The 11,699-nt window shown below is 38.2% G+C and overlaps 2 protein-coding genes across 3 annotated transcripts; one reads left to right on the plus strand and one right to left on the minus strand.

Moving 5' to 3' along the window:
• Positions 1-2,297: 2,297 nt before the first annotated feature.
• Positions 2,298-6,207, minus strand: naa10 (N-alpha-acetyltransferase 10, NatA catalytic subuni). 2 transcript variants are annotated; one of them, XM_077596129.1, is made up of 8 exons: positions 6,018-6,207; positions 4,988-5,086; positions 4,856-4,914; positions 4,729-4,774; positions 3,145-3,260; positions 3,007-3,051; positions 2,804-2,888; positions 2,298-2,709 (listed from the first exon to the last, which is right to left on the minus strand). In XM_077596129.1, exons 1-8 carry the CDS (start codon positions 6,036-6,038, stop codon positions 2,542-2,544), a joined length of 639 nt encoding a protein of 212 aa, XP_077452255.1. In that variant the 5' UTR covers positions 6,039-6,207; the 3' UTR covers positions 2,298-2,541. The 2 variants fall into 2 exon arrangements, with proteins under 2 accessions (XP_077452255.1, XP_077452265.1); XM_077596139.1 differs by having other exon boundaries at positions 2,559-2,727; positions 6,018-6,205.
• Positions 6,208-6,641: 434 nt separating this feature from the next.
• ssr4 (signal sequence receptor, delta) lies at positions 6,642-11,588 on the plus strand. Its single transcript, XM_077596151.1, has 6 exons — positions 6,642-6,857; positions 7,240-7,358; positions 9,981-10,055; positions 10,820-10,909; positions 10,988-11,053; positions 11,245-11,588. The coding sequence occupies exons 1-6, from the start codon at positions 6,806-6,808 to the stop codon at positions 11,347-11,349; spliced, it is 507 nt and encodes a 168-aa protein (XP_077452277.1). The 5' UTR covers positions 6,642-6,805; the 3' UTR covers positions 11,350-11,588.
• The last annotated feature ends 111 nt before the right edge of the window (positions 11,589-11,699 follow it).

Consider the following 11,699-nt stretch of genomic DNA (forward strand, 5'->3'; position numbering starts at 1 on the left):
GCTCTACTGTGGAGACAGTAGAGATGAATTTCTTGGTACAATTCTGTTCATTTCAATACTGATTTATAACAAGCGTGGCAACCATCGTGACAACCAGCCCCATTCTCCCCTGCATACTTAATACTGGCTTTTATTTTCCGGTCAAATTAAAAGTATACCTCGCACATGGAAAGTTATTCTTAGGTCTTAGAAAACTATATTTAAGTGCATGAACTTATACACTAGAGGAAATTAATGTCTAAAAGTGGGGTACATATGCCAATTACATTGTGTGTGGTCATGTTCATTTTTTAGATAATCTTTACTGCGGCGACAAATTCCTAAGGGCATCTAAACAAATCAAAAGTTGCTTTGTTGACCTTACACGCACAATCCAACTAATAGTCCGTTCATTCTTAAGCGCCATCAAGAGGGAATTTTTCCATTTCTGGTGGCCTGAATCAATCTCTCTGAACTTGTCACGGACACACTTCCTCTAAACAAGATTATGTTGCATAACCGGAAAAAAAAAAAGAAACGGCAATTTGAAAAAAGTGTGCAATAAAGGGAAGTTCCTGATTCCCCCCCTTCCAAGATTTTGTGGCTAAACAAATGAAGCCTGGAATCAGGCAAGAGACACTTTTTTCACCAGGTGTCACAATCGATTGTTGTCTACAAAATACACCAGATATACAGAATTTCAAATCTCTTTACAAGTGCTTCAGTGGGCTGATCGCTATTGTGTATAAAATATAAAGTTATTTTGTGGCACAAACTGTTAGTTGGTGACGTGCGGTCAGGTACTTACTAAAGAGCAGTAAAACAAGCAAAAAAATTGAACCCAAAATAGAAGATAAACCTTTTTTTTAAACTTGAGACATTTTTTTTTCAAATCGAATATGATTGCACAATCTTCAACAATATGATAGACAGGAAAAACAAAATATTTGTGAATGCACTAAATTACTAATTGACATACACTTGAGTAACAAAAGTAAAAGTAGAAAGTCTCATCTCTTGTCATTTTCTGAACTGCTTTATCCTCACTGCTGGAGCCCATCCCAGCTGGCAGAGGCAGGGACACCCTAAATTGTTGGCCAGCCAATTGCAGGGCACAAAGAGACAAACAACCATTCACACTCACACTCATACCTAGGGGCAATTTAGAGTGTCCAAACATCTTACCATGCTTGTTTTTGGAATGTAGGAGGAAACCAGAGTACCCAAAGAAAACCCACGCAGGCCCAGGGTGAACATGCAAACTCCACACAGGTGGACCAACCTGGATTTGAACCCAGGACTCCCACTGTGAGGCCGACGCGCTAACCACTCATCCGCCGGGCCGCCCAGTTGTCTTGAGTATTAACCCTTATTTCCGCATCAAGTTACCGGAATAAACTGTCTGCTCTGTGACAGAGTTTGAAAAGGGGGCAATGCCAACCGCAGAGCATCAGTAAAGTTCCAATATTTGTTTTTTTTTCTTAATGAAAAATGTCTTATGTGGTTGATTGACTCATATATGAAAATAAAAAAATATATATACACATATATATATACATATATATGTATATATACGTATATATACGTGTGTGTATATATATATATATATATATATATATATATATATATATATATATATATATTTATATATATACTTATTTATTTATATGTGAATATAAACTCTTTACTTTTTTGACATGCTCTCATATTAAAATGCTAACGGGATGATGACTGTTCGAAAATTAACTGCAAAAATAATCAACTAATTTTGTAGACACCAGTAGTCAGAGAAAAACATTTAAGATTTGATTAGAATTTTGTTGCAAAGATGGTTAGAGTACGGCATGTTGTGCTAAAACTACAAGATTAGTCAAGTTCTTAGAAGCACTTTATTGTCTTTGTCCCATGTCCATTTCATTACACCCAAAAATTGACTTTGAATTGATCTCGTGATTTGCATTTTTTGTTTCAGGTGTGCATAGCCTTCAAAATACAAACCTGTTTTAGTTGCACCTTTAGAATGAGCACTCATGTACTTTTCAGATGGATTAATTTGTCCTTGAGGCGGGAATCTATCCCTTATTTCTTGCTAAAAACTCTCCTCACAATTTCTGTGGAGTACAGAGCCTTGTCTCTGATATAAAAGTTGGCTACGACGCCATCTAGTGACAGTATCGTTCACTTGAAGTACGTACTTTATGGTTCACGAGCAGTGCTTTACGGCATCTGTTATTACCAACTGAAAAGTTACACGTAGTATATACATTAAAATATAAAATCGTATGAGCATTCATTTTAAAAGAATTGGCCACACTATGTTTTTCTTTACTCCCCGATAGTTTTATTATTGTGCAAGTAGTGGTTTCCAAAGGTATCACTTACTACACTATGGTAACATAATTATTAGCATCAGTGCGTTACAGAGTTTGATGAGATTGTTCAGAAAACAAAGACAGAAAAAGGGGGCTTTTCAACACTCCTCATGTCATGATTGTAACCACTTTATCAACTAGAGGAATAAAAAAGATGGAATATAATAGTTAAAAAAAGAGCCTACAAGCGTCATTGGGAATCCGAAGAAGAATCTTTGACGTCCGTACTTTCGGTGGCTTCGCTGACTTCACTTAGTTCTTTGCTTTCCCCGCCACTGTCCCTCCCGTTTTCTCTCTCCGGGTCAGCGGAAACCGATGGCGCCTCCTGTCCCGGCAGGCGGGGGCCGGGCTTTCTCAGCTAAGGGACATTACAATTCTATTCACACAATTATAGTCATTTGAGGTCCATATATTCTCCTTCCATCATTTCTTTGTTTGTTTTCTGTTCTTACCTCATCTGCCATGTGGGCTAGGTCCCTCTTCATGGCGTAGGCGTCCTCACCGTCTGCGTAGTACTTGGGCTCCACTTCACTGATCCTGCACAAGAAAAAGAACCATGTTCATTGTGGCACAAACATTGGGAGAGCACATACAAAACTTCTAAAATCTTTGAATCCACTCTTTCCAATTTCCACAAAAAATTCAAGAGACTTACTGGAACTTCAGTGTGTTTGAGTACAAGTGCAGGGCCGCCCGGTTACTGTGGTGATGACAACAAAATGTTTTTTTTTTTTTTTTTTTTTTAAGATTTATCAGGTAATCCGACAGTTCTGACGAAGAATGTGCGCGATACCTCTTGCGCACGTGAAGCGAGACATATTTGGCGTTGAAGTTCTCAATCATGGCGCGGCTAGCCTGGTCCATCAACTTCTGAGCCAGACCTAGTCGTCGATGGGAACGTTTCACTGCCTGGGGGGAGAAGTCCAAGAATGCTGTTTATTATTTGCCCCTATACATATTTTTCTTTTGTGCAAGATTTATTACAAAACCCCTTATTTTCACTACATTGGTTTAGTGAAATTTCAGTAATATTTTACATTTAAGAAAAAAAAGTTCTAAAAAAACTGGTTTAGAGAAGCAGGGATGTATTCACCATGGGTTAAGTTGATTTGAGTGACTATTACATTGGTATCAGATTTTAGAACTTTTAAAAGAGGGCCACTTCTGACCAAAAGACTTCCAAAAGCTTTAATCTACATCAACTTTGTATTTTATTTTTTACATGTTTACTGTTTTTATGACAGTGATAATCCACCTTTATGAAGCTGGCTTTGTATGTTTTTTAAACACGCGGATTTTAAGACACTTGAGCGACAAACGTAATACAGTGGTACCTCGACCTACGATCAGCTCGTGGTACGACGAAAATTTCGATCAAATTGTTCGCCCGCGATACGATCAAAATTTCGAGATGCGACCAAGCCAGGTGGCCATGACATGAGAGGCTGTCTTTTTTTGCCGCATCTCTTTCGTCTAAACAGATATCTACGAGCACTGAACGATTTATTCAGACAAGTTTCGACCAGGAAACGCACAACACGCATGCGCGGGCAAAAAGAGGGCTTTCTGGGTAATGAAGTATACTCGTGCACACAACACCGGCCAATTTTAGTTATATTAAACACATTTTATTACTATTAAACCACTAGGTATGTGTTACTTTGTTAATAGATGGCAAATTAGAAGAAATAAAAAAAAAATTCCAATCCAATATCCTGTTTTTGGTGTTTTTTCAGAGGGTTGGAACGAATTAGCGCCCCCACCCCTCTGTCTGTCTCTCTCTCTCTTCCCCCTTCGACATGCGTCTAATTTTACTTCTATTAAACACATTTTATTACTATTAAACCACTAGGTATGTGTTACTTTGTTAATAGATGGCGAATTAGAAGAAATAAAACATTTTTTCCAATCCAATATCCTGTTTTTGGTGTTTTTTTTTCAGAGGGTTGGAACAAATTAATTTGTTTTTAGTTCATTTCAATGGGAAACGTCCGCCCGAGTAACGAAAAGCTCGACATACGATCTCAGTCCCGGAACGGATTAAGATCGTATGTCGAGGTACCACTGTACATAACTGCACAATCACAGTGTTGTTTCATTAATGCAGGAGTTTGTTTACCACCGCAAGTGTTGGAGGGCTCCTCTGTCCAACATGCTACAGTACCCCACCCCATATTTCATGTGTGTCGACACCATTTTTGCAACTGTTGTAAAAGTCATGACTTCATTCATTCCGAGTGCAAGTATAAAATCATAAATTGAATCGCCATCACAACATCGTTCAGAGAAATCGCAATTAGAAAAAAAATATCACACGACTGTATTGTGACACATGAAAATATAGTATGAACTTATGGAAACTGATGTTATGACATACCAGCGATGTAATGTGTCCATGCGGCACATCGTCTGGGTCTTCCTCCCTAAAAATAAAAATAGTGTGATCCTATTAACACTTGATTTTCAGCTAGAGGCAATAATGGGTCATATTTACAATCACTTACATCTTTGCCAGTACATAACCCACAATTTTGCCGTTTTCATCCTCTGCAATGTAAGACAGCTGAGACATGAGAAAGATGAGTGTCAAATATACAAAAAGGGAAAGTGCAAATGGGAAAAGAAAAGCAGTCAACCTGTGGCCAAGACAATCCGTGGTAGAAGTAGTACTTCATTTGGTAGTTTTCTGGCAGACACAGTAAGTTACAGTGCTGCATATTCATAAGGTCCTCGGGCTAAAATGAAAGCAGAGACAGACTTTTTGATGGAACGTTTTCGAACGCAAACATTTTAAAGCAAGGGTGTCAAACTCGGGTTGGTTCGCGGGCCGCATTAACGTCAACTCGATTTCATGTGGGCCGGACCATTTTAGATGTAATATTTAGATATATATACATAAAAAACCTGATTAAAAGAAGTGGATCAAATGGCCTAAATATTCAGTTTTTTTATACCTTTTGGAGCTTTTTTTTTCATAGTAAGGGAAAACGTCTTATAATCATTTCAAAAGGAAACTAAATATATTTATGTTCAATAATAAAGTGGAAAACAGAAAATATTTTGATATATTTATTTTTAGATGTTACAAAATGCTTTTGAACTAAAAGACAAAAATAATTTCAATTATTGATTTAAAAATGGGGAAATCAGGAAATATAATATCCATCTATTATGTTAATTTGAATTTGATCCTAAAACAGAAAGTCGGCACTCATGAGTTATTTTCTCGGGCCGCGCAAAATTATGCAGCGGGCCAGATTTGGCCCCCGGGCCGCCAGTTTGATACCAGTGTTTTGAAGGAACGAAGAATCTGCAAAATTCGTATTCTAGATCAAAGTACTAGATGCTGCCTGACAATATATAAATACGCAGTTTTTTCACGGTTTCACCACTTTGTACTTTAAAGGAGCCGAATCAGTGTCTTTTAGTTTAACCATAATTAATAGTGTGAGCACTTGCCATCATTGCGTACCGGCAAAATGCATATTTAACATATACATCATAATACATATAAACACACCGCTTCCGATTTCTATTTATAATGTAACTTTCGACGATGTCTAAACAGATGCTCATGTATTTAGCATCAGCACGTTCATTAAGCTAAAAGGACGCGCTTGGCTACGCTACAATTGTAAGTAGCTGTCATGTTAACAACATGCTTACCCTGGCGTTTCGTATATTCATTATGTTTAATTTCACGTGGTGCAATCGCTAGATTACAACATTAAATCAATTCATACTAATGATTACACGACTTAAAAGAGCCGCTCTCGCTAACTAGCTACTTCAATGTGCTGTAGGTTAGCAAAGCAAAGGAAAAGGTGCCATGTCGTCCATGATTATTTGACTCTTTTCCGTCAAAGCTAGTCATCAACCCTTCAAAGTAAGAAACTGTTAGCCTGCACATGCACGTTGCCTAGGTGCGATAAGGTGGTTTAATTTTGAAAATCTTTCAAATGCTATTGACAGGGAAGTGCAATAGCGCTTGCTTGCTCTAAGATGCCAGCATGTTCCATATATTTGAATTAAATTAATTGAAATTAATTTCCAGTAGATACCCCAAATCGATAGTAAAGTTTTGTATTAGACAAGATAACGCTAAAAACTGAGTTTTTATTGTGGGTTTCTCCAGCATGGCTACACGTACAAAAACTCTCAATTTGCCTTTACTTTATCAAATATATACACTATATAGAAAAATGATACAAAACACAATTTAACGGTTACGTAAATGCAAGCTATACAATTTTAAAAATTATGAAAATTGATTAAGTACTTCCAGATCATAGCGCGTGCGCATTGGCGTGGCGGTCGTGCTTTGCTGATGTGGACTAATCGACTTCCTTTCTTCTTCCCTGACTCGCAGTCACAGAACAGTCTACGTTGCAAATTAATAGAACTTCCCCAGAGCTTCATTTCGGCTCACAACACGTAAAACCTAAAAAGCTACAATGTTCCGGATAGCTGCTGCCTTCCTCGCCATGTTGTTGGTCGTCTGCTCGGGTAAGATAGACGACATGGAGTGACACGGCTTCCCAAATGCACTGGAGATAGTTCGCTCATTAATTACTACTGGGAATCTGTTATACTACCATGTGATTATTCCATATAATATAAATTTGAAGCTGCTAAACGGTTTTTTTGCACAAACTACTTCTTAGCATACTTAAAAAATTATGTGCTAGTGAGACGTGAGTATAGAAAATGTGTAGGATAGGATTTTCCCTCTTGCTAACTACCACAGCACATAATCTGTGACGTGGGCTGGCAGTGAATGAGTTAAACTCATGATCACTTTTGAATAAATGTCCACCGACCTGAAAGGTTTAACATGAAGGTTGATACGCTTGAATTGCTTCTTGAGTGTATCGTATGTTCGCTGCAGGAGAGACCTGCACGAAGCCAGTCATCAACCCATCAACATACACCACCTCAGACGCTGTCATCTCCGCAGAGTCGGTGTTCATTGTAGAGCTCAGCCTGGTGTGTGCCAATGGAGCGCAGGTAAACTCAGCGCAACAGTAAAGACTTCACAAATAAACATGGAGCCATTGTTAACCATTAAGTTATTTTACCTTCATACCACCGCTGACCATCGTAATTAAGGGTGTACAAATCATAATTTAATGGGTGATCACCAATTTTTTTTTAAAGCCTGATCTTTGCGTTCCAATTTTTATTTTCCAGCATTTACCTTAAACGCCAATCAATTTTGTTTTATTGTGAAACATTGAATCTATCTGTAATGTTTTTTTTTCCTTACATACCTCTGCTTCTAGGTACGAAAGTTTCAGGTTACGATTTTTTTTATATGCAAATAAGTGACTGAAGGTTCGAAAAAGATCCAAGTTACGAAATCCCTCCAAAACTAAATGCATTCCGTTATCCGTTATTACGCGATTAAAACGGTACAAATGTGTAACGAATTAGAGAATTTACATATAAAGTACACCTACTTACGAAATTTTCAAGTTACGAAAAAAGTCTTGAAACCAATTAAATTCGTAAGTAGAGGTATGCCTGTACAGGCATACCTCTACTTACGAATGCCTCTAGGTACAAAAGTTTCATGTTACAATGTTTTTTATATGCAAATGAGTGACTCAAGATACGAAAAAGATCAACGTTACGAAATCCCCCAAAAAGTAAATGCATTTCCTTATTTTATTTTGAATTCCCTTTATTAAATGATTAAAAACTACAAATGCAACATGGCACATATTTTCTCTCTCACACACACACATTGGGCACACGTAAAAGTCTAAAATATACTACAAAGTGGACGGCTTTCGGCCCTGGTAGAACGGGCTCTTGCCGCCCGCCATCTGGCGGACAAACACGGGTATTACATCTATAATGGAGATATTTCAGCGGCGCAGGACACATTTTCATATGCTTTATTTATTTTAAGACATTAATAAATAATTTCCTTATAATTTTCTCTCATTTTTGTGTGTTTCCTCACGTTTCATACAAAATTGTGACACTTAGACCAATTTTAAAGGGTTTAGTTGGTGGTTGCATGAGGACCTTGGAACGAATTCGAGAATTTACATATAAAGTACACCTCTACTTACGAAATTTTCAAGTTACGAAAAAAGTCTTGGAACCAATTCATTTCGTAAGTAGAGGTACGACTGTATATGCAGTAGTTGTTAATAAAAAATAAATTAAAAACTTTTCTAATTAAAAAGTAAATTGAAGCAGTTTTTTTTTGTTGAACAAAAACAAAATAGTTGAACTCTGTGGTTGAAGGAAATTGGTAAATTATTTTCTGGACAAGTGCACAAGAAAATTATGAGGTCTCTACGTTCATTTTTCACATCCTACTCCTTTTTATTGTTGAAACAGCTTGAATGTGAGCCAAATGTGAAATAAATGGGTATTATCTGTCAGAACTCACTCAAAAGCAAAAAAACGAGAAATGAGGCCATCTTACGGCCGCAAAACAATTACTACAAGGTAGAGGTAAGATCGGGCCAAAAAAATCCGAACCGACCCGACCTGGCCCGGCCCGCGGGTATTATAGCCTGGCCCAAGCCAGGCAAATTAACTTTATTTGCGGGCCCGAAGAAACTCGGGACTCCCGAGTCGGGCGGAGGAGGGGTGATTTATGATAACAAATTAAAGCCTGTTTTTTGTAACGAAATCTAAGTTAAACAAGACTGTATAAACATTTACATTTTTCATATGTTAATATAGATGTTTGACGATAATCACTTTGCCAGTATACAACTGTTTAAATGCCTGCTCAGCGTCAAGCTGCCAGTCTTTTTGCTCTCGTAAAGGGCCACATTGACTACGTTCAGCGAAGCCAACGCAAGTTTCTGTCACATATTCAACAATCAATTTGAAGCTTTCCTACACCTCACTCTTACCGGTGCTTGTTTTTCTTTTCAGTTGTCTTGTCTTAAGTCTATCCTTAACTTCTTGCTCCTCCATATTGGGGATACCAGGTCAAAATAGATGCAGACTTACGGAGGGGAAGATTACTAAGAGGGTGGCGTTCTTGTGATGTGCGCGGAGGATGCTCTGGCTCTGTGGCTCCAATTGCAATTACATTAAAGCACCTTCTCTGTTTTTTCCAAATTATTTTTTAACAAGTATTCCTTAGTTTAGTATCCGCACATCGTTTTAGTATACATTTTTATAAACATTTTTTTTAAAGTCAGCAGGACTTTTTTTCAGCGAGAGAGAAGCCCGGCCCAATCGGACCCGAAGTAATGATTGACATTTTAGGCCGATCCGACCTGAATTTCGGGTCGGGTCAGGCCGGACCTAAAATGTCGAATTTCGGGTCGGATCGCCCTCGGGCTTAAGATCTCACCTCTACTACAAGGTGACTATATGGACCACCCATACAAAGTTCACCCCTTTGTAGAAAAGAGTAGCAGATTTTAGATGATTACATTGGCGATCATTATGTCGGGGTCACGAAAGTATGAAAATAAGTGTACTTATTTGCACATATGACCATGAAAGACCACATCAGCTATATTTTTAGTTATTGACCGATCTCCCAAAAGGCCTTAAATCAGCCACGATCTTTCAGCCAACCGATTGATTGGTGCACATTTACTTGCCACATGATAATAAATTATTGCTTACATTTGCTGCCCTTTGCAGAGTGTTACCCTGTATGCCGACGTCAATGGAAGACAGTTTCCTGTGACCAGAGGCCAGGATGTTGGCAAATATCAGGTATCGGTAATTTCTTCAAAGATCCAATACTCTATTATAAATTGCGGATAATCAATGCATGAAAGTGAGCTGCATGGTCGCCCAAGTTGCAGAGGTGGCAGAATGTGTGCCATTGGGTCAACTTTTATGACTTTTTTTCTGTCAAATTGGAGAGCAAGACTCACGTAAGAGGCCCTGGTTGTGGGATCCACTTCTACTAAACATAAGCAACACCAAATCATGACAGTATTTATTATTGTCCATGTGGTGATTGTGCAAGCTAGCAACGAACGATGTTAGGCTTTCAATGTTGTTTTCTCAACATTAATTTCAATCACAAATCAAAGACTGCTATTATAACTTTTTTTTCTTCAGTACCGAGTCCTATCAGCAAGAGTGGCTTCACCTTACGAGTTTCAGCGTGGATTTTCACATTTTTATGGACTTAAAAAATAATAATAATAATAGCGGGGGGAAATCGCAAAGTAGTGAATTTGCGATAAGTGAGGACATGACAATTGAGGGATTCCTATATGTACATGCACATAGATGCTATGGCTCTGGTGGAATGACATTTTAATATTCAATATAGATTTTTTTTAGCTTTATTGATCAAAAAAGATCCCTGACCCCTGTGCTAGACACCAAAGGCCCATTAGGATAAACTACAATTTCGGGGGGTTAAATTGCAGACTGAGCAAGTTACTTCCCTAATCAAATACTGAATAACATAAAGAAATTAACTATACAAAAGCATAATGATATTTTTTTTTACTTGATTGTAGGTGTCCTGGAGTCTTCCTCACAAAGAGGCCAGTTCTGGAACTTATCGGGTCAAGTTCTTTGACGAGGAATCCTACAGTGCGCTGCGCAAGGTTAGCGTTAGCCCCCAAAACTTTGTTGTTGTTGTTTTTTTTAGTTCTCTGTTTGATATAAGAATTTATGTTATGTAGGCCCAACGAAACAACGAAGATGTGAACACCATCCAGCCTCTATTCTTGGTCAATGTGGATCACAGGGTTAGTCTTAGCTGACTTCTTAACTTCTAGACCAGCAGTGAGAAATCTGCAAATTGAGATCTGAATTATATAATTTCCTAATAGATACTTTCAGATTAGACCTAAAATAACCTTTACATGTTATCAGATTGTTCTTCTGTGGCATTGAAAAAGCAAAGTAATGTACTGATGTTGTACCGTTGTTCCTTCAGGGTGTGTGGAGTGGCCCGTGGGTTTCCACTGAGGTGGTAGCAGCGCTAATGGGAATCCTGCTGTACTACATGGCTTTCAGCGCCAAGAGCACCATTCAAGCGTAAATATCTGCACTCAGATCCCACCAAACTGAATAGTGGCGGTGCAGAAACACCTGCTTGTTGCTCTGTTCAGTGACAGTCACCTGTTTGTAGAATTTTTGTTGTTGTTCCTGTTCTATCCAGACTGTGTCTGTATTTGCTCTCAGATGGACTTTGCATCAGTTATTTTTCTTACACTCAGCCCACTGAGCTAGACGGCTTGGTAAGCTGTCACGTTAATTCAATAAATGGGTGCTTTTGGCCTTATGTATCTTTTTTTTCATACCCTAAATCAGGGGTTCTCAAACTATTCCACATAGGGCCACAGTGGGTACAGGTTTTTGTTCCAACTTAGTAAAATGTATGCTCTTCAT

The sequence above is a fragment of the Stigmatopora argus genome, chromosome 1, assembly GCF_051989625.1.
Source record: "Stigmatopora argus isolate UIUO_Sarg chromosome 1, RoL_Sarg_1.0, whole genome shotgun sequence".
NCBI lineage: Eukaryota > Metazoa > Chordata > Actinopteri > Syngnathiformes > Syngnathidae > Stigmatopora > Stigmatopora argus.

Coding starts and splice junctions, on each gene's coding strand:
- naa10 (XM_077596129.1), bottom strand. CDS start 6,038: ATGAATATACGAAACGCCAGG. Junction 4,775..4,855: donor GGTTATGTACTGGCAAAGAT/GTAAGTGATTGT, acceptor TTTTATTTTTAG/GGAGGAAGACCCAGACGATG. Junction 2,710..2,803: donor TAGCCCACATGGCAGATGAG/GTAAGAACAGAA, acceptor AATGTCCCTTAG/CTGAGAAAGCCCGGCCCCCG.
- ssr4 (XM_077596151.1), top strand. CDS start 6,806: ATGTTCCGGATAGCTGCTGCCTTCCTCGCCATGTTGTTGGTCGTCTGC. Junction 6,858..7,239: donor GTTGTTGGTCGTCTGCTCGG/GTAAGATAGACG, acceptor TGTTCGCTGCAG/GAGAGACCTGCACGAAGCCA. Junction 10,910..10,987: donor CCTACAGTGCGCTGCGCAAG/GTTAGCGTTAGC, acceptor TATGTTATGTAG/GCCCAACGAAACAACGAAGA.